At 42.8% G+C, this 20551-nt stretch overlaps 2 protein-coding genes across 4 annotated transcripts; one reads left to right on the plus strand and one right to left on the minus strand.

Moving 5' to 3' along the window:
* Positions 1-376: 376 nt before the first annotated feature.
* csde1 (cold shock domain containing E1, RNA-binding) lies at positions 377-17016 on the plus strand. Of its 3 annotated transcripts, none has more exons than XM_030785037.1 (20): positions 377-557; positions 2337-2687; positions 5035-5233; positions 5667-5833; positions 6502-6588; positions 6852-6949; positions 7087-7168; positions 8049-8177; positions 8412-8537; positions 8787-9002; positions 9237-9377; positions 9883-10050; positions 12339-12446; positions 12742-12917; positions 13128-13240; positions 13478-13597; positions 14656-14834; positions 15135-15298; positions 15471-15603; positions 15754-17016. In XM_030785037.1, exons 2-20 carry the CDS (start codon positions 2562-2564, stop codon positions 15799-15801), a joined length of 2580 nt encoding a protein of 859 aa, XP_030640897.1. In that variant the 5' UTR covers positions 377-557; positions 2337-2561; the 3' UTR covers positions 15802-17016. The 3 variants fall into 3 exon arrangements, with proteins under 3 accessions (XP_030640897.1, XP_030640898.1, XP_030640899.1); XM_030785038.1 differs by having other exon boundaries at positions 378-557; positions 5667-5776; XM_030785039.1 differs by lacking the exon at positions 2337-2687 and having other exon boundaries at positions 378-557.
* A 956-nt stretch (positions 17017-17972) lies between these two features.
* rassf11 (Ras association domain family member 11) lies at positions 17973-19595 on the minus strand. Its single transcript, XM_030783906.1, has 2 exons — positions 19493-19595; positions 17973-19369 (listed from the first exon to the last, which is right to left on the minus strand). The coding sequence occupies exons 1-2, from the start codon at positions 19593-19595 to the stop codon at positions 17973-17975; spliced, it is 1500 nt and encodes a 499-aa protein (XP_030639766.1).
* Positions 19596-20551: the final 956 nt, after the last annotated feature.

Raw genomic sequence — 20551 nt, forward strand, 5'->3', positions numbered from 1 at the left:
ACCCAACAGAAACGAGCTCAAGAAAAGGAAAAAAAAAGCAATCAACCAAGCAAAAGGCGAAGATAACCCCTTGATCTGAGACAAGAAGTTTGTGCCTACTCAACAGCTTTGCCAAAGCACACGTCCCAACGCTGCTCCCAAGCCCTTCTCATCCTCACCGCACCTCCGTCTCACCTGGGGTGCGGAGAGGGCTGCTGTCTGCTAGGGTTTTTTTTGTTTTCCTCTTCAGTTACTCTCTGTCTCTCACCCTCACCTTCCTTTCTCTTTCTCCATTGTCCTCCCAAATTGTTCGTTGTGCTGAAAGCGGTGTTTCTAACACTCGCTTTAGCCTATCTTTGCCCCCCCCCCCCCTTTTATTGACGGCTTTCGATTCTTTTTTTTTTTTTTTCTTTCTTTCTTTTTTTTTTCGTTTCTTTGGAACTTTTTAGAACGCGTGGCAGAATCAAGTGTGTGTGCGTGTTTTGTGAACTGAAATACAGAATCAGAAACATCGAGTTTGGTGAATTTTTTTTTTTTAGGTGTCCACGGGCAAAACGGTCCCAGGGAAACAAATCAAGGTAAGCCTTTTGAAATCCATCTTGCATGCACTCACATGTTTATACAAGGCTCAGAGTCCTCTCCCCCCCCCCCCCCACCCCAGCCCTGCTGCTCTGATGACATTTTAACTGGTCTTCACTGGGGTTGGTGTAGCGTTCACAGAGGAAGTAGTGAAACACAGGATGCAGTGAGGAGGGTTTAGCAGAACCAAGTTACACATTGGTCAAGAAAAGCCATGCCAGCTTAGTGTTTTGTGCAGTGTGTGTGTAATATGTTTGATTGACATTAAGCGTCACAGAGGCATGACAGATCCTTCCATTCCCCATGAACCCGTTTTTACAATGTGAGGAGGAACAGCAGATGTCTCATCACTGAGAGAGCCTGTGTTATTGGCATTATGGTATAGCATTTGTAGTTTGCGACAGTGTGTAGAGATCTTTACATTTTAAGTCACATTGATAGAACTGCTCTATATCTAAATACCATTGACAGTCCAGTGGGCATTACATTCCTGTGGTAATTTCAGTCATTTTCAAAGACCAAACATGTCTACCCCATTTGTAAAAAAAAAATATGTATATATTTTCAGCATTCCAAATCCTTCAGTAGACATTTTCAGTATGTCAAGCCTAAGTAAAGCTCTGTTGACAGAGGAACATTAGTATTTTTAGCAGTTTACAGAGGTGTCACACTGATTGGTCAGTCGACCCTCCACACCCATGGGTTTGACTTTTGTGGAGTTGATTATTCGCGGGTTTTCCATTAATAATTAAATGGGAATTTTTGCTGCCCACCATGGAAAACTGCAGACAACTCCGTAGACTTGAGAATATAAATGTGGTACACCCCCCCCCCCCCCCAATAATTGTGCTTTTCGTGTCCCCTCCAGGATGTTGTTGACTTTTTATTCGTTGTTATTCATGCTGTTGCATTGAGACATAATTTACCACCAAACCCTCAAGAGAAGAGAGTACAGATTGAGAGAAAATGTCAGAGTGATGTGTATTTTATAAAGGAAGAATAAAGGAAGAAAACGTAACTTGCTTGTTTGTTTAGATTTCCTTTTGTTGCATACTTGCAAAGTTTCGTACGTCATAAATGCATAAAATATATGTATTATTAATTTATCATTTACTACCATAAGTATGGGCTGCAGTATTAATTAAGAGTTGACGTTGGCCGGGGGGGGTGGACTAGTGATATTGGTGTTTTTTCCACTTTTGCGTGGGCCCTGTGCCCCTAACCCCTGCAGGGCCGACTGTACTGGTCCATTTGGGTGGCTGTGATTGTAAGAGTGAGAATGTTTGAAATAATTGGTGAAACACTTGTTATGTAATATAGTATCAACCGATTGGTTTTCCTAAAGCTGATCATAGTTCACAGCATGTGTTTGGACATGCCAGTAACGATCCCAACAACTCAAAACTGTAACAAAATCCAGCCTGTTGGAGCTCCCCGTGTTATAACAGCTGTTTGTTGTCTCTGGATGTTTGCTTCACTCAGCAGGGCAGTTTTTCATAGGCGCAGATATTTTTGTGTCTGATAATAACATTGTAGAGTGTTGGTTTCCTAAAGAAAAGGAATCCCCCCCCCCCCCTCCCCCCAAGACAGACAGTGTCCCTCAGTGTTTAAAACATAACCGTGTGACCTTATGTTGTTGTACACTTAGTGGTCTACCCTCAGCTCCTAAAACAAACCCACAGCCCGTTCCTCAAACTGTGCTGCTTTGCTCATTGGCTGTTCTTGTCGCCCCCTCCCCCTCTCCCCCCCCTTCCCCTTCCCTCTCTTCACCTTTACAGAAATCCAGAGGTGTGTCGTTGGGTGGTTTGTTTAAAAAGAGAGGAAAAAAAAAAACTGAAACAAAGAACAACCTTAAAATAGGCCGATACAGAGAAAAAAGCTTGAGGCACACTGGGGAAAACAAACATAGCTGGTGTTTCAAGTACAACACAACAGGGTTTGTTTGGTCTTTTTTGTTTTTGTTTTTGTTTGGGAAGAGTTTGGTTTAAAGTTAATGGAAAAATATGGGCAGTCCATGGAAAGGCTTTGTTGAGTTTACTTTACCCGCCTCGCCGCCCACCGCGTTCGTTAGCGCTGACCTGAGCAGCACCTCCCCCGTCGGACTCAGCCTGTCACCGTACGGCCGATCCGTAAGTTCCACCTTACCCCGACGCTCCACCCCTCTCCTTCTCCTCATCGATACCCCGCCTTCCAGAACCCCCACCCCCCCCCCCCCCACCCCACCCCTCCCTTTCCCTGACACTCCACCGCTCTCCGCTCTGTCTGGCCTAACCTTTCCATCCTCCTGGGCTCGGAGACTAGCCTCGGCTCAACCGCAGTCACAGAGAGGTGGCGCCCGACGGGACCGCAGTCGCAAACATTGGCAGCGTTCGGCTTGACCGTGTACACTGTTTGACTGTACGCTGTTTTGTTTTTTGTTTTTTTTTCTCAGTAGAACCGCTAATGTCCTCCTATGACATCATTTCTTCTCCTGGATTTTCTCGTTGGGGATGGAGGCTGAATTCAAAACGCTTGTCATTTTACTAACTAGATTTTTGTATGCGTTAACCCCGTCATCTTCTTCATTTTGGGAAATTACAGCACCTTTACAAGTTACCGAACTGTGAAGTTGCTTGTAAGAACTGGGCAACCAGACACAAGTACACACAATCCTGGAAGTTTATAACGGTACTTTTATTGCAAAAAATTCAGTCGCATATCAGTAACTCTCTCAGATTTTTTTTATTTACATACATACACCATAATGTGATGTAGGCTACTTTGCTACAAAAAGCTGTTTTCCTGAGTGGAGCTAATGAGTGGCCACATGGTCGAGGCTGGTCTGGGCTCTTCCATCTAATCCATTTGCCATGTACTCTCTAAACTGGTTGTGCTTTATCTAGCCATTTCCTCTTAACTACCTACCGTCCGCTTTAGAAGCCTAATAGTGACTTAACCGGCATGGCCTAGAAGAAGGCATTAGTCATTTTTCATCCCTTCGTTACCACTACCTGTATTTGTTCTGTCCAGCTTTCCATTTTCTCATAGGCAGAACATCTGCCTGATGTGAATGCATGTTGGGTAGATGAATAGTTGCACCAAAACACTATTAAAAGATTTTCCTGTTTGAGCCTTTTTTTTGGGGGGTCCCGAATGGTTTAATTGTGTAATTCCATTCAGAAAATTCCACCCATGATGACAGAAACTTGTGTGTGTGCGCGTGTGCGTGTATGCGAGTGAGGTTTTAGATTTAGGACAGTGATTGGATAGTAGTGTAAGGAAGCAGAACCCCCTTTTTTCATCGCTGAGTTATTTTGTCCTCTGAAGGCATTGGAACACCCTGACTCCCTGAGCTGTGTTCCTTGGTTAATGTTTTACAGCACAAACAGAAATGTAAACACGGTTTATTCACAGCGCTTGGCTGAACAGTGTGGTCCCTCCCCGGGAAAGACGGACAGCTTTTTGAACCACCCGTGTTTTTTGTTTTTTTTTCCCCTCCGCCCCTCCTTCCAGCAGTGCCCGTCAGCCCTCAGTCCGCTATTAAAGATGGAGCGGGTGTACGCCGACCCCCCTCTGCCCCCTGCCGCTGATCTTGCCCCCACTACTATACCCCGCTCTGCCTCAGTGTCGTGCCAGACCCCCCGTGCGACGGGTCGCAGTAAACAGAAACGGACCCCTTTGTACCAGAGATCAGTAAGTGGGCATGGATGGGCAGTGTGTGGAGCCCCAGTGTCGGTTTTAGAATCTCACTAATCAACGGACTCGGTGTGGATTTGGTGATAATAGCATGGGCTAAGCTTTGAGATGTGTGAATGGAGTTAATAACCCCATAACTTTTTAATTACATATTCCTGTGTTGATCAAGAGCATGCTAGTAAAGCATCTAAATATCTTTTGAGGTGAAAGAATTTGAAACCATTGTGCCAATCATTGAATATTTTTTTTATAACTGAAGTGTTTCTTAAAATTAAAACGGTGTTTGTGCATGTGGTTTTTATTTTTTAAATGTCTCACAGTTGGTTTGGTCACACGGTAAATGAAAGCTGGTTTTAGTGCATGGTGTGTCAGTGTGCAGAAGTGGTATGAAGCGGTGCACAACAACCAGCGTGGTCTTTTGGTCAAACGACAGAACGAACCCGGCCTTTCTGAGTCAGTGAGAGTGTTTTAAACAAACTGAGCAGGCGGGTGAAAAAGGTTACGGTCAGTTGTGTTCACCTCTGTTTTCTTGACCGCCCTCTTGAGGCCCAGTTGAGGTAAACGAGATTGTGGAGCGATGCCAAGGCAAAGCCTTTTGGCAAAATGAGGTCATGTGGGTGGCATTCAATGAATACATAATTCACAAATTAAACAGAAAATGAACATGATACCATTTATGTCATTCATTTGAGTCATGCAATCATAAGACGTTTTAAGAGGAAGAAATTGAAGCAGAAAGACAACACTTCATTTTAACCCAACGCTTACATTTTTGTATTTGTCCTTACTTTTATTGCGTAGATGAGCTTTGATCCAAGTCTGCTCCACAACAATGGCCACACAGCCTTTGCCAACGGCTTTGGCGTCGGCCTCAGAGAGACTGGCGTGGTGGAGAAACTGCTTACCTCCTATGGCTTCATCCAGTGCTCTGAGCGCCAAGCTCGCCTGTTTTTCCACTGCTCCCAGTACAACGGAAACCTGCAGGAGCTCAAGATTGGAGGTGAGGAATGGATGGTGCCATTGGAATGACGTATCAAATATTGGATGCCTTGATTTAGATCGTAAAAATCTCGCCCAATGCACATTTTGTACTTACATAAAAGGGTTTCAAAGAGGCAAACAGCACACTGATGACTTTTTCTCCAGAGCTGCGGGGCATTTTGGTTTTTCCAGCTGATATGATGTAACCAAAGAACAGAACCTAGCGAGTTTTGTTAAAAGCTGCAGAAACCGGTTCTGCGCTAGGAGGATTGCGTTACCTGACCCGCTAAAAACATGTGAACACAAGTTCTCAATCCGCTCAGACTCAACGCTCAGCGTGAAGCTAAGCCCTCTGACTGCGTTAAAGCCCTACAGTTAAACGAGGAAGAGTCACGTCTTGTTCTTTTTTTTTTCCCCAATTCCACCCTCTCCCTCCTCTGCTCCACGCTCAGACGACGTGGAGTTTGAGGTGTCATCAGACAGGCGCACCGGCAAACCAATAGCGGTGAAGCTGGTAAAGATCAAGCCTGATGTGTTGCCTGAAGAGCGAATCACTGGGCAGGTGGGGCCTGACTTGCACGCCTCTCCCTTTACTGTCCTGCATGGTTTTATACATCCAGTTAAGGAACACATTTTATTTTTGGTTGTCTTTTTGTCTTCGTCCCACCAGTCTGTATACTTGTGTGTGTGTGTGTGGGTGTGGGTGTGGGTGTGGGTGTGTGTGTGTGTGTGTATTGTTTGTTTGTTTCTTTGTCTGCGTGTATGTGTATGTGTGTGTTTTCTCCCTGGGTGTTGGGCTCATTTTAAGTCTGCGTGAAATGTTCAGTTCATAATTAGAGAACGTAAGGCAGAGGTACAGTTCCTCTGATTTAAAGTCGGTTCAATGCTATTTGTAAAAATAAAAAAAAAAAAAGCAAAAACTTGAATGTACAGATTTTAAAAAAAAATTTGAATGCGCTTGACTGTAGTATGAATTGTGGATTTAAAATGAGCTGCATTGTCTTTCATGTGTGTGTGATGGAAATTTTACTGTGTTTAGTACAGGGCTTTGAACATAGTGTAAAATAACTAGCAAAAAAAAAAAAAAAACAATTAATGTGTGGTTAAAAATGTTGAAGTTGTAATTCACTTCACTCTGTAATAAGTTTTCATCGTCATATTTAATGGCTAGAATAAGAACAGGTAGATAAGCCTTTGATGCCTGACTCTGCTTGTTGGCTTTGTGTGGACCATGCTCTCATGCCATGCCTAACCATGTGGTTCTCTCGGACTGTGGCTTGCTCTCAGGTTGTCTCAGCCATCCCCACTCATCTGGACGGGAAGTCAGCCCCAGGGCAGGTTCCAACTGGTAGTGTGTGCTACGAAAGGAACGGGGTATGTCGAAATCTCCTCTCCGCCACTCAAACCTTAGTATTCATGCTGAAAAGAAAACTTGAATATCAAGAATCACCACACTGCGTTTTTAGTGTTGTAGTTCGGATTTGTTGCAACAAAGCTGATAGTTCAGATTTACTTCACATGCAATGTTTTTGGTTTGAATTCAGTATTATTGATTAGAAGCACATTAATCAGAAATGAAATCTTTTGTGATTATTGAATATGTAATGTTTCATGCCCCCCCCCCCCTTCCCACATAGGAGGTATTCTATTTGACTTACACTCCAGATGACGTGGAGGGTAATCAACAGCTGGACACAGGAGACAAAGTCAGTTTTTACATGGAAACCAACAAGCAGTGAGTATCTGTGTCGTCTTTGATTTTTGGGAGCTGCACTGCATACTTTCTGAAAGCTTGTTTTTTTTTTTTTTTTAGAGACAGAGAAAGAGAGAATCTGGAGTGTAAATGCTCTTTTCCTTTCTCTTATTTTTCAGCACTGGTGCAGTTAGTGCTCACAACATAGTGTTGGTGAAGAAGAAACAAATGAGATGCCAGGGAGTTGTGTGTGCCACCAAGGTTGGTAGATCTCATAACATTTTGTGTGTGTGTGTGTGTTTTGCTGGTTTCTGATAGAGGTTGCACGAGTACATAATTTTCCCACTTGAGTACTCTTTTCCTGAGAAACTCGAGTACGCGGTGCAGGTGGGTGGTGCCGCTAGATCAATTAAAAGACTATGCAACTATGGTGCGGCTAGTCCCAGTGCATAGGGCAAAGCATAAAATTAACGATACAATATGAAGATAACACTTGGTCTCACCTTACGCCATGGTGCAGTATGGATGATACCGACGATATTTTAATGTTATCGTGACCAACATTCTACAGTAGCCCAAGATAGAAAGCTCAGTCAACAAAGCGTGTTGTGTGCACTATAATGGGTTAAACCCGGGTATATTTGAAAACGCATAATTATTTCTCCGTTACATGTGCCTGTTGTGTTTAGATATAGCTGCTGTTTGTTTGCCTGGTCATCATTAGTAAACTGACTAAATGAAATTAGTCATATTTGCTTGTATCCATCTTTTAACAACATTTGTATGGCTGCATTAGTAGCCTAGTCTATTAAATGACAGACTCGCTGTTATAGCCATCCTTGAGAAATCCGCCCACAACTCACAAACGTTGCACCTTTATTTCATCACACAGACAGTTGGGAAAGGAAATTTGCACAGTGAAATGCAACAATAAAGCAAACAAACAATCAATTCACTCTTTTATGCTGTCGCCATTGTTCCTCTTGTTTACCAAGGGCTCTAACTGGAAACTGAGTGTGTGCGAGATCTAGCATCACGCGATTAGCAAGTACTCAACGATAACGTAGAAACTCGAGAACTGATGTAATTGCTCTAGTACTCTGTGCGCCCCTTCGTATCTGATGTGTTTTTGCTCTTTCAGGAGGCCTTTGGTTTTATCGAGAGAGGAGACGTTGTTAAGGAGATTTTCTTCCACTATAGCGAGTTCAAGGGCGACCTGGAGGCTCTGCAGGCTGGAGATGATGTAGAGTTTACCATTAAAGACAGAAACGTACGTCCAGATTGTCCAAATTCATTAAACCTTAACTGAAGGCGTTTTGCTGTCTTATTGTGAAAACAGCGTGTGATACTGTTTAATACAGAAATTACATGTACATAATCATACTAAGTGAAATTTGATAATCGACAGCAAACTTATCCAAAACCGTGCGCTTAGACTGAAGTGAGGATGTAATGTCCTCAAACCGCTCTTAATCATGTCTGATCTCTTCTCTGTCATCCACAGGGGAAAGAGGTGGCCACTGATGTGCGTCTGCTTCCTCAGGGGACAGTCATCTTTGAGGACATCAGTATAGAGCACTTTGAGGGCACTGTCACCAAGGTCATCCCCAAAGTCCCCACCAAGAACCAGGTCTGGCCTCGCAGTCCCACTTCTCATCACTACCTCTGCACTTCTACACTGCAAATCTGAAAGTCCTGAAAGATCTGTTAAAGCACGAAACACTGAAAAAGCTTTGCTCTTATTTAGAGATGACCCTTTCTTTCAGTATAGGGCCCTGTGAACTTAATTGATCGTGGAACTGTATTTTGTATGATTCTCTGGATATTGCTTTTTTACAACCTTTCAGCTAATGTTGGTTTTTTTTTACTTGTCTTTCAGAACGATCCCCTTCCAGGACGAATTACTGCCAGGATTAATTATGTTGAAAAAGAACTTCCGTTTGGAGAAAAAGATACAAAGTCCAAAGTGACGCTGCTGGAGGGCGACCATGTTCAGTTTAACATTTCCACAGACCGCAGGGACAAGTTGGAGCGGGCTACTAACATCGACATTCTCCCAGATACTTTCCATTTCACTAAAGAATCCCGGGAAATGGTAAGGCTTTATGTTAACGCTGTGACAGCAACCAGTTTTAAAATGTTTTAAATGCAGCTTTTCTTTCGTTGTTCTTAATACAACACGTACGTTGTGTAGCACCTCCGCTTGACTTTGTCTGTTGAGCATTTGGCATTGGTTTGCTGCCACCGTTCTTCCTTTTTGAAGAAACGTTTCTTTCTCTCTCTCCCCTGATCCTGGTATCTTTCCGTCCTTTCTCTCTTTGCTGATTAGGGAGTGATAGCTGCCATGCGTGATGGCTTTGGCTTCATTAAGTGTGTGGAGCGGGATGCCAGGATGTTTTTCCACTTCAGCGAGGTCTTGGAGGAGAGCCCACTGCATATCTCTGATGAAGTGGAGTTCACTGTGGTTCCTGTGAGTCAGTGCAATAGTGGCCTTAACACACAGTCCTCACACTTCATTGACCCCCACCCCCCAAAATGCTCCTTTATTGGAATGCTGTAGGAGGAAGTCCCACTTAAGGAAACAAGGACACTTGCGAGTCAGGTCAGCCAGAGGAGAGAGGCGTCGTCATGAGTATAGTTTAGTTTGTTCATTATGCAGTTTTGAGCTGATTTGTGTGAAGTCATTTAAGTTTAGGAGGTTTGATGTAGCATCAGTGTTGTACTTTGACAGGGAGATGGAAGGACAAAGTCAGGGCAGCTTGATATGAAGGTAAGATCCATTAGTGAGGCCGGAAATGTGTAGATTTTTTTGTTTTTTCAGTTGGGTATAAATGGAAGTGGAAAGCACAGACTTGGGAACAAAAGTCTTTTCAAATTTGTCAGACACCTACAGAGAAAAAGTGTTTTACTGCTTGAGCTGCTTTACCTGAAACCTTGACTGTGGTGGTGTTTCTTTTTTTTCCCCCGGATGCCAGGACATGCTGTCTGCCCAGAGAAACCACGCAGTGCGAATCAAAAAACTGCCAAAGGGCACGGTGTCGTTCCACACTCAGTCTGAACAGCGCTTCGCGGGTGTCATTGAGAAGGAGGCCGTCACTCCTGGCGGTAACAAAAACGCCAGCCCCAATAAGGGAAAAGAGAAGGTGAGCGGAGTGGCGTGTGTCGACATTTTTGTTTCTTTTTCTGTCATTTCTTTCTCCTCTCTACCTCAACCTCCTCCTCATCTTTGAACTCCAAGCGGCCTTGATGTTGCCATGTCACGCTGTGACTTTTTTTTTATCTCTTTTTAATTTGGGAGCGCCAGAGTGCGTTGCGGTGTAGCGTTTCTGACACCACTGTGTAGGGGTGTGACGGTACGTGCGCGCGTACCGAACCGCCGCGGTAGGGACGTGACGGTCCGGTGCGGGCGGTCATACGGAGAATACGCGGTAGCCTATGCGCGAAGATCGATGAACGTTAATGTGGAGCCAGATTTCACAAGCGCTAGTCTCTCATTTCACTCTCTCATAGTTAGTTTGCTCTCTTCTCTCTGAGATTTGAGACCCGATTGTGGTGCAAACATATGACGACATTGTAGGTCCATTGTAGTCAGAAGTAAACCGCATTTCTTAAGGAATAATAGATGGCAGTGCTGGCTGTCAATAGCTGACGATTGGCTACATGCTGCTGTAGGCTGCCATGTGCCGTTGTGACAAAACACATGGAATTCCGAACGGGCTGTAGAAAGGCTTGTTTTCTTCCCATAGATCGTACGGCTGTAGGAGGAGAATGCATGTTTTCATGCTTTGACAATGTTTCCATGGCACATTCATCTCAGGGACTTCAAAAGGGCAAGGAAAATGGTGATTTCCATTCTATGGCACATTGCACCACAGGCTGCACCGGCTACCTCGGGGGGGGACTATACGACACTAGGTGGAACGAACTGTAACTTGCATTACTGTCTGTTCAAAATTAAATGAAAGAAACCTAGCCTCATGCATTTGTGTTTTGTTGCTTTTTCCCCCCCCATTGTACCGAACTGGTACTGAACCGTGATGTCCAAACCATGGTGTTAACCGAACCGTGACTCCTGTGTACCGTTACACCCCTACCATTGAATATGACCTGGTTTGTGACCCTGTATCTGTAGAACACTAGTCACTCTGTTCCTAAGATGGACACTTAAAACCGCGTGTTGCGCTATAGTCATATTTTGAAGTAACATTGTATTACACCATAAACCTTCTACATCCTTTGTTCTCCACAGTTGGGTTGTTGTGTCTTCCTAACAGTACAGTATTAGTGTAACAAGCAGAGCAGCTCTGTTCTAGGAAACAGTTTACCAATAAAGAATCAGATTTGTTTTGATTTATTTTAAGTATTATGTTTCATCATAAAACTACAAGATGAAAAAAAAAAAATGCGGCTGAGACTAAGACAATAGATTTTGGAACTCTTCTGTTTATCAGAATATTTGTTCCAAAAGCATGAAGTATTTTTCTGTTTTATTTTAGATTTATCTTCTCTTTCTCTCTGTAATCTTCCTCTTTGCCCTTTTTTTTCCCCCTCCCCTCCCTTTCTTTTTTTTTTCTGTTCATGCTTCTCCTACATTAGAAAAAAGAAAAGGTAGGCACTCTGCCTGTGCATGCTAGCATCCAATCAAAGACTTGACATCATCTCTCTCAACAGAATCATTTTAATACACCACAAATATTAGTCTGGAGACTTCAAAGCATACGGTGTGGTAGTCTAATCTAAAATCTGACACAAAGTGACGCTCTGAAGCAGAAATATAACTATAGAAAATGATTTCTTCCTCAACGGGTTTTCCCATCCATCGCAGCTACATTATTTCAGTCTCCTATAACTGCTGTAGAGGTTCTTAAATGTAAACAGTTTTTTAGCAGAAAACATTAATCTGGGTTCTTTCTCCATGTCCCAAGGTTAAAGTTGAGAAGGTGAGTTCTGTTTTTGAGTTTCACCTCGTCATAGTCTCGTCAGCTGTTGTATTTTCAGCAGGGCTGCTAGCACGGTTCTAACGAAATTAACGAACGCCAGTTTTTTTTTCCGTCTCACACGTGTGGTGACAAATAAGGAAAACTAATGAACGAGATGTTCAGTTTCATCACAAAACGTGTGATTGCGCTCACCACATACTAATGACTAATATAAAGTCTAGATCATTTGGAAGAAATTCTCTCAGAAGAAGCACAGATCTTAGGGGGGGGTTTTTTTAGACGTTTTTTTTTGTTGTTGTTTTCCTTTAACATAACCTGACTCATTAGTCCACCTCTGTGACACATGGGTATCTGCGGATATTCCTGTACCATGCTAGGACTGTACTAAGCTGTTGGTGGGCTTGCTGGTGGAGTTGCTTTAACCCATCTCATTTTCCTGTCTTGTCTCAGTTTATGCAACTGACCTTATTTTGTGTGTGTGTGTGTCTCAGGAATCAGAAGAGGGAGTGATTGCTTATGAGGACTGCGGGGAGAAGCTAACCATTCCCTACTACATCAAGGACCTGGAGGGCAGTGTCTTCCCCCAGCAGGGTGATAAGGTGATAAAGCAAGCCGCCCTGTTTTCTCACTCACCTGCACTTGGTTTCTAGTGATTTTTTTTTTTTTTACAATAGATAAACATGTAGTCTAGTCATATAAAAATCTTGTGTTTGTGCATGCTGGGATCTGGTTGCATGAAGGTCTACAGTGGTTAGTGGTGCACTGAACTCTTTGTTAAAACCACTGATTTTTACACCGCCTTCACACAGTTAGATGCAGGGAGAGATGAAACACTAACAGAGACTTGTAGAGTTATAAATCCTCTTCTAATGCAACAACCTTACATTCATCCAGGTGGAGTTCTCCATCAGTGAGGTAAAGAGAACCGGACAACAGAGCGCCGTCTCCATCAAGATACTCAATCGCACCACCAATGCCAAGAGACTCCTGGGATACATAGCAACCTTGAAAGACAACTTTGGATTCATCGAGACCGCCAACCACGACCAGGAAATCTTCTTCCATTACAGGTATCATCAATAAAACAGGTGTATCTGTCCCCAGTCAGTGAGAGAATCACGGTGGCACACGGTTTCCTCTCTTCATTCTCCTCTTCCTCTTTCAAGCGGTGTTCCTCAAAAATGACCCGTCATGATTTTGGTGGGGGGTTTTTTTTGGTTTGTTTTTTTTTTTTTATAACGACAGTTTTGTGATTACCTTCTTTGGTTTGTGTTTTATAGTGAAGTGTGCGGCGATCTTGACAGTCTAGATTTGGGCGACACCGTGGAATACGCTCTGTCCAAAGGCAAAGGAAACAAAATCAGCGCTGAGAAGGTCACTAAGATATCAGCAGGTAAGAACTAAAAAAAAAAAAAACCCCAGAACCTCCCCTGATTCACAACTGCCTGTTTTTTTATAGTCTTCTCGCCTCTCTTCAATCATTAGATTTCCATCCTCAGCCATGTACATCATTGCCTGATTCTTTATTCCACTTGGCTTGTGAAATACTGTTAAGGGGTCTCCTGCAGGAGCTCTGTTCCACCCCTGTTGCTTTCTCTCTTGCTGTAACGACTGTTGCTGTCTTTGGCAGTGAATGGCGTGGGCGAGGACGTTGGGAGCACCGTGCTCCTGGGGAAGGTGGTCCGGCCCCTCCGCAGCGTGGACCCCTCGCAGACCGAGTACCAAGGGCTCATTGAGGTCACTGAAGAAGGTCAGTTGAGGAACAGCAGAGGTTTCATCCTCATTCCCTGCCGTTTAATTCAATCAGCCAATCCCTTTTGTTAAAGAAAACCATACACATCTATACACTCCATCCCAACGCAAAGTGGACTCTAAAATCTCAACTTTTGAACGCGTTCAACATTAAATGGTGGTCTTTCCTAATTTTTTATTTTTACATTGATGAGATTATGAATGAATAAGATTCAGTAGTTCTGTTTTGGCCTAAGGTCTTTGAAAGAGTCTATGTTCAGAGTCTGAACTGATCCATTTATAACATTAGTTTTGTGGTCTGTTATCCATTTCTTTGTGAATATTTATTTAGGGTAATTGTCTTGCTGGAAAATGCACTTGCAGCTAAGTTTCTGTTAACTCTTAAACCAACAAATATTGTAGGCATAGAAATTGAAAGCAAATTTCTCAGAGAATCTCTGTGGAGATTGGGCTGACAGAAGCTTTAAGATTAAAGAGGATATTCACAACTGTACATGTTAATAGAGAGTTAACGCATCGTTTCATCTGTCCACACAAACAAATTTCTCACTCTTATTAAATTAGGTAGTCAAGAAAGAGTAATAGACGCCTGTTTGCATCATAAAAAAAACCACTGCAGATACGCTTTGACTACAGCAAAATGCTTAAACCAACAAAGACTTTTCAGTCTACTTCTCTGTGAAGAGACACGTTGTGCTTGGTTTCCTCCTCAACGTGATTACAACACCAGCTGATTGGCCGTTTCCAGCCCCTATTCACAAGACATGTGGTTGCCTGTCCCATGCCGTGGCACTCAGAAGCGTCAGAAGCGCACAGATAATCTCAGAAATGGTTGAAAGGAGCAGAGAATGTGTATCAGCTCTAGGCCTTGATATGGAGGACTGTAATCAGATCTCCTCCGTCTTCTCTGGAAGAACCACCTGAACCGTGTCTGAAGTCGTGGAGCCTACTCCAGGCTTTCGTTTCATTCTCGCCAAACGTCGGAGGTGGTCTGCGTAGCCCCGCAGATTAAAAATACGATTTAAAAACGACGCTTTCTCTCCTCCTCCCGCGCAGGCTCCGGTAAAGGCCAGAGTTACGCGTTTGGCATCGTGGGAATGGCCAATAAGGCGGACTGTCTGCAGAAAGGAGAGACGGTGAAGTTCCAGCTGTGTACGGTGGCTCAGACGGGCCAAAAGATGGCGTGTAACGTCATTCCTCAGCGCCGCGCCCTGGTGGAGAGCGTCAAGGACCAGGTGCCACACCGCTCAAATGTAGTCAATGAATGAAAAAAATGTCTGGAAACGACAAAGAAGTGATAATTGTATACGGAAAGAATCAAAACTCTTTTCTTTTGTCATGTCTTGTTTAACAAGCCACAATCTTTGTCAAGTTACGTTAAGAATTAGACCAATGAAAGTTGCTTGTATTTTTATGACGACAAGAAAATTTGCTTTTTGCCAGGCGGAGGTACACTTAAATAGTGATCGACAGTAATTCCCTCATTATGTTTGTCACCTAACCAAACAAACATATTTTTGTATTCTGTTCTACAGTTTGGGTTCATCACGTACGAGGTCGGCGACAGTAAGAAACTTTTCTTCCATGTGAAGGAGGTGCAGGATGGCCTGGAGCTCCAGGCTGGAGATGAGGTGGAGTTTTCAGTCATCCTAAACCAGCGCACTGGAAAATGCAGTGCCTGTAACGTCCGCAGAGTCAGGTAAGTTCACCGATGCCGCCACCACCTGGTTTACAGCTGATTCATATCAACTGTCTTAATGGACCTGGCTTAACATGAGAGCCATGTCCTTGGTTTAATCAGCTTTTCAACGCTTTCTAGACCGATAGTCCATTGCTTGTATTCCTAATGGAACCACGATACCTTTTTACAGCGAGGGTCCAAAACCGGTAGCAACGCCCCGTCCCGATCGCCTGGTCAACCGCTTGAAGAGCATCACTCTGGATGACGCCAGTGCCCCTCGCCTGGTCATTCTGAGGCAGCCCCGTGGCCCAGACAACTCAAAGGTATGTACGACTCATTACCTACTGTCTATGGGAACCAAGTCATACATTCCTAATGTGTTATTTTTAATTATGCGACAGCGGTCTGTGACAGAGTTGATTAGTAATGGGGTTTTTTTGTTTGTTGTTTTGTTATTTCTCTTTTGTGCCCAGGGCTTTAATGTGGAGAGAAAGCCCCGGCAGCCTGGAGTTCTTGACTGAGTACTGTTGACTGATCCTGGACCCTCCTCCGAGTGACAGGAGCGTCCCGCAGGATAAAAGCAATCAGAGAGAGAGGACATGGAAAGGGATCTGCACTGTTTTACACATTTACATAAACACACACACACACACACACACATAAATACTTTGTGTCAACACATGCATATTCTGGAAAAGAGAAACACACACACATACACACACAAACCTCAGCATGCACAAACCCTATCCCTGTCCTTTCTTGCGACAAAATCTTCTCATCTCATCTGTCCCCCTGCCTCTCCCGTGAGCCCGGTTGTGTTTCACGAGCTTTAAAGCGAAGAGAGAACCCCCTTGGTCCTGCGTGCGAATGTGAATGTGGGCGTGCCTGGGTGTGTGCGTGCAAGTCGTTTAAAAAAAAAAAAACAAAAAGAAACAAATGTTGGAGGGAATGGAGCGAGGAGGTTTTGAGACAGAATAAGAAGAAAACATTTTGTGGGGTTCGTCATCGCTTAGACTCAAAAGGTGGTGACTGTGTGACAGTGTTGTGTTCCAATCTATGCTGAAAACCCAATAATTTGGCTGGAATTCTGCACCTGTGAATGGTCTTTTTTTTGTGTGAGTGAGACTTTTTTTTTTATTATTATTATTATTATTTGCTTTACTATCGTTTGGTTTCTCCTGTTTAGATTTCCCCCCCTTTCTTTACCTGAAATGATTTTCCTGTATGTAGAGTGTTGTCCTCGTGGATTCAGAAGGAAAAAAGCGGTGCGCTCTTTCACAAAGAGATTACATTTCAGATTACGAAGGCTCCGATTTTTTTTCAAAACAGCTCCACCCCCCCACCCCCACCCCCGGTCTCTTCTGCTCAGTTTTTAGAGCAGTTTTTAATCCCTACATCCTCTCCCTGACCTAAAAGGTTCTCATGTACTTGTGATTGTGTACATTACTCTGATTTGTTTTCTTTTTATTATCACAGATTTAAGTTTGGTTTGATTTTTTTTTTTTTTTTTTTTTTTTTCTTTTTTGGTTGAACTTCTGGATCCTTATCGACGCCTGGTTTGGGTTTCACATGCTCCATCCATACAGTTTTTTTGTTTTGTTTTTTTTTTTCTTTCGGGTGCAGAATTCCACACAGCATCTTGTATCCAGTGGTCCTTTTATACAATGTATTTTTTTTTCCCCCTCCTTTTTCTTTGCACATCATACGTTTTGCTTTTTTTTTGTTTTGTTTTGTTTTGTTTTTGTTCTATTTAAGCTCAAAATGTCTGCTAATGAATAAATTAATAAAGTAAATAAGGTGCCTAAAAACAAAAGGAAAAAAAAAAAAAAACAAACAAAAAAAAATTTAGATGTATCCTTTATCCCCAGCCAACCACGAAAATATAAGAACAACCTTAAGGTGGCTTTTCCACGTAGAAATATAACTGGTCTGCATTTCCAGTCCCTGTGGATTGACAATATACTGTATGTAATGTGTGCTTTTTACTTAGTGGGAGAATTTGAGCATCTTAGCATAACGGATAACTTGAATAAGACGAGATAAGGGGAAAGGTAATACACAAATTAAAAAAAAATAAAAATAAAAGAATAAAAAGAATAAAAATCATAAGGATAAGGATATCAATTAGTGTGGATAGAGATGATAATGGTGGGCACTAAGCTGTGTGCTTCTTGAGAGAAATGGAACAATTACTGTCAAAACGACTTAACTTTGGAGATCACTGGGTTTCTGTTGAACTGCATACAGATGTTCTCCTATATACTTTTGTTAATGGTCTTGAATGAAAACAATTGAAATAAACGTTTTATGAAAATCAACACAATCTAGCGCGTGGTGCTCGAGTTATTGTGAAAACGGGGGCGGGACACTCCATCCACAACGAAACACTCACCGATTTGTAAAAATACACTTTTAATTGCAACAGATTACAAATTTCTAGTTAAAAGTCAGGTACATGCATCTGCTACATTTCAGAAACTGAGGTAAAAGAAGTCTTGTTAATCTTGTTGACACAAATGCTAATAGAGGATGTACAGTCTTGCATATTAAAAAAAAAAAGATAAAACTTAAAAAACGATTCTGATATTTTAAAAATGTATGCAGCCATTGGAAAATTAAATTCATATAAGTACAGAGAATGTCTCTGCAAAAATCTGATTCTTGGTGTGGTCCTGTGTCAAATCCTAAAATCCTAAACCCTTGTGCTTCCCAGGTGGATTGTTATCTCTGAGCGATGAATAATCTTTGGTTTTGTCTTTGCTGTCCTCTGAGCTTCAGACCATCTACTCCACCACTCTCGTAGTTCTTTTGGTCCACAGTGTTGGGGGTCTGATATCTGGTCTGGAGATATGAACACATAAGGGTCTTCTGAATCGAATATCCTCTCCTCGCTGTCTCCATTTGGTCCTTGGGCTTGTGCTGTAAGATGCGGCTGTACGTCTGCTTTGCAGTGATAAACTGGACTTGCCAGAGCCTCTGAACTTAATGTCTTAGCTTTTTGATCTTTACGTGGATTAGGTCCTGGTTCCTCCGTCGTGTTCCTGGCTAAATCCAGCCTGTTCAGTTTGAATTTGTATTCCTCTAATTTAGCCTTGCACTCAGCAGCTTTCTCCTTCATCTCAAAGAACTGTTTCTGCAGGTCTCTCTCATATCCTTCCTCAGCTTTGAGTTCATTCATCCAATATTCGAGTTGCTCGGCCTCTTCCGCCGAGTCTTGCGCGGCGTCGGGGCTTTGCACGCGTCTATGCTGCTCCTCGAGTTCACAGATCTGATCATCGGTGGAATCCATCTTGATCTGAAGGTCTTTCAAAAGGATCTGCTGACGCATCAACAGTTCTCTTACTTCTTCCCTTTCATCTTTCGCTGTTTCTGTGGATCTGGTTTCAACCGCTGATGGTTCTGATTTTTTCTTTGATGTGGTCACTTCTTGGTCCTTTTTTTGTCCCTTATTTTGCTTACCTGAAGGCTTCTTACCTGTTTCATTATCATCACCGTCTTTGCCATGGTTGCCTAGACAACTGATTATGTTGTGGTGCTCAGTAACCTTAACCTTTTCTTTTTTGTCTTTCCCTTGCAAAGCCCCTGGGACAGAAGAATCTTTTGCTGGCTTGATTGATATCTTACTAGCATAGCCATTTCCCTTATCTTCATCCTTGCCTTTCCCCTTATCTCGCCCTAATTGCTGTTTTCCTCCCCTGCCCAAATTTTCCAACCAGCCCCAAGCCTCCTCCATTAGAGTTAGCGATTTCCTCTTTGTTTTTTTGGGCTCTTCTGGGGGCGGTTCTGAGTGGATACGTGTACGGGATAATGGCGGTAAACTCTGTCGGTACAGCCTGGCGGCCGCATCGCTGTCCTGCTGGATTCTACTCCCTCTGTCTACCCGTCTTAACTGACCACAAGCTTGGTATCTGCTTCCTCTCAGTCTGCTTGCTTCCTCCCAGAGGGAAGGCCCGTTGTGCTTCAGGATAAGTTGAACCTCCCTGGCCTGTTCACCATACTTCTCCAGCGACTCCAGCACCCGTTCGTCAGGTGTGACGTTGCGTTCGTACTCTTTGAATTTTTCTCTCAGTGTGTAGCGTCCTGTGCGGCCTGGGAAGGAAAAAAAAAAAAGCGACAACGTGATAACATCATGTGTGGTATGCTAAAGACTGACTGTTGCATGAGCTTTGGAGTAAATTTGCAAACAGAAAAAGTCTACAAATTATTACTAACCTGAGGCTTGAGCTAAAGCAATGACGACCTCTTGACAGGTCGTTCTTTCTGTGACTCCACAAACAATACGCTGGACGCCTTCCACTGACACCTTTAGCTCCATGACAGAGAAAGTATTTTCTCAGCTCTTTTTGGTCCTTTGGTATTTATTTTCTCACTAGAACTGAGGTAGTATGGATCTCACCACCTTATCTAGTGAAAAAGAAGACATAAGAAATAAAGTGAAATGAGATTCCATTGGTCTTTGAAATACATAACCTGAATGCATTGGAACTGGGCATGTGCGATAGCTGTGTTATGGTATGTGCAGAAGATAAGACATTGCAGTAATGAGATGAGTGAAGTCAAGCCTCTCAGCTGTGTCTACTGTAATCAGCATGCTTCTGGTATCACTGTATACATCTGTGGTTTCATGTTTTTCTCAGGTTCAAAGGGGGAATGCATTTTGCACATCAGATACATTCTTGTTTTCATGGAAAAAATCAGTGCATCATATTTCCTGTCATATTCCATATGGCTAGACCATACATTACCTCACTTAGGGAGAGACTATCAAATAAATAAGCCATCAAATGTTTGGTAGGTTTGCATTGGTACAAATGTAGAGTAAGTTAAAAAGTTCTGAGCACATAATATAGAAATTGAAATAGTTTAGTTGCATACGCATCCAATCAGTTTTGGTACTAATAATTCTTAATGGCTTTAAGGGAATTCAGCAACAGATCAAATCACACGTCCGTTTAATTGGCCCCTGCTAGTTGCTGAATTCTAATGTTTCGTATTATTCAGAATACATTAATCAGTTTTTGTTGGCTCTCTCTCTCTCAGTTTGAGGCACATATTAAACCATGAGCGCAGAGAGAAAATATTATTACAAACTTATTAAAAGAAAAAGCTCAGGAGACAGGTCTAACAAAATTTCACAATAATGTTTTGATTATCCCTTGGAATATGAGAAACATTGAAGGCAATGACTGTGTAGGTAAAAGAACCCTGGGTGTGCCAAGCCTAGACGAGAGCAGACAAATCCTCCTAAGTGGATGTAACCGGGAAGGAGAA

This window comes from Chanos chanos, chromosome 9 (genome assembly GCF_902362185.1).
Source record: "Chanos chanos chromosome 9, fChaCha1.1, whole genome shotgun sequence".
NCBI classification, from domain to species: domain Eukaryota; kingdom Metazoa; phylum Chordata; class Actinopteri; order Gonorynchiformes; family Chanidae; genus Chanos; species Chanos chanos.

Coding starts and splice junctions, on each gene's coding strand:
- rassf11 (XM_030783906.1), bottom strand. CDS start 19,595: ATGGAGCTAAAGGTGTCAGTGGAAGGCGTCCAGCGTATTGTTTGTGGA. Junction 19,370..19,492: donor TGCTTTAGCTCAAGCCTCAG/GTTAGTAATAAT, acceptor TTTCCTTCCCAG/GCCGCACAGGACGCTACACA.
- csde1 (XM_030785037.1), top strand. CDS start 2,562: ATGGGCAGTCCATGGAAAGGCTTTGTTGAGTTTACTTTACCCGCCTCG. Junction 5,234..5,666: donor GCAGGAGCTCAAGATTGGAG/GTGAGGAATGGA, acceptor CTCCACGCTCAG/ACGACGTGGAGTTTGAGGTG. Junction 6,950..7,086: donor TACATGGAAACCAACAAGCA/GTGAGTATCTGT, acceptor CTTATTTTTCAG/CACTGGTGCAGTTAGTGCTC.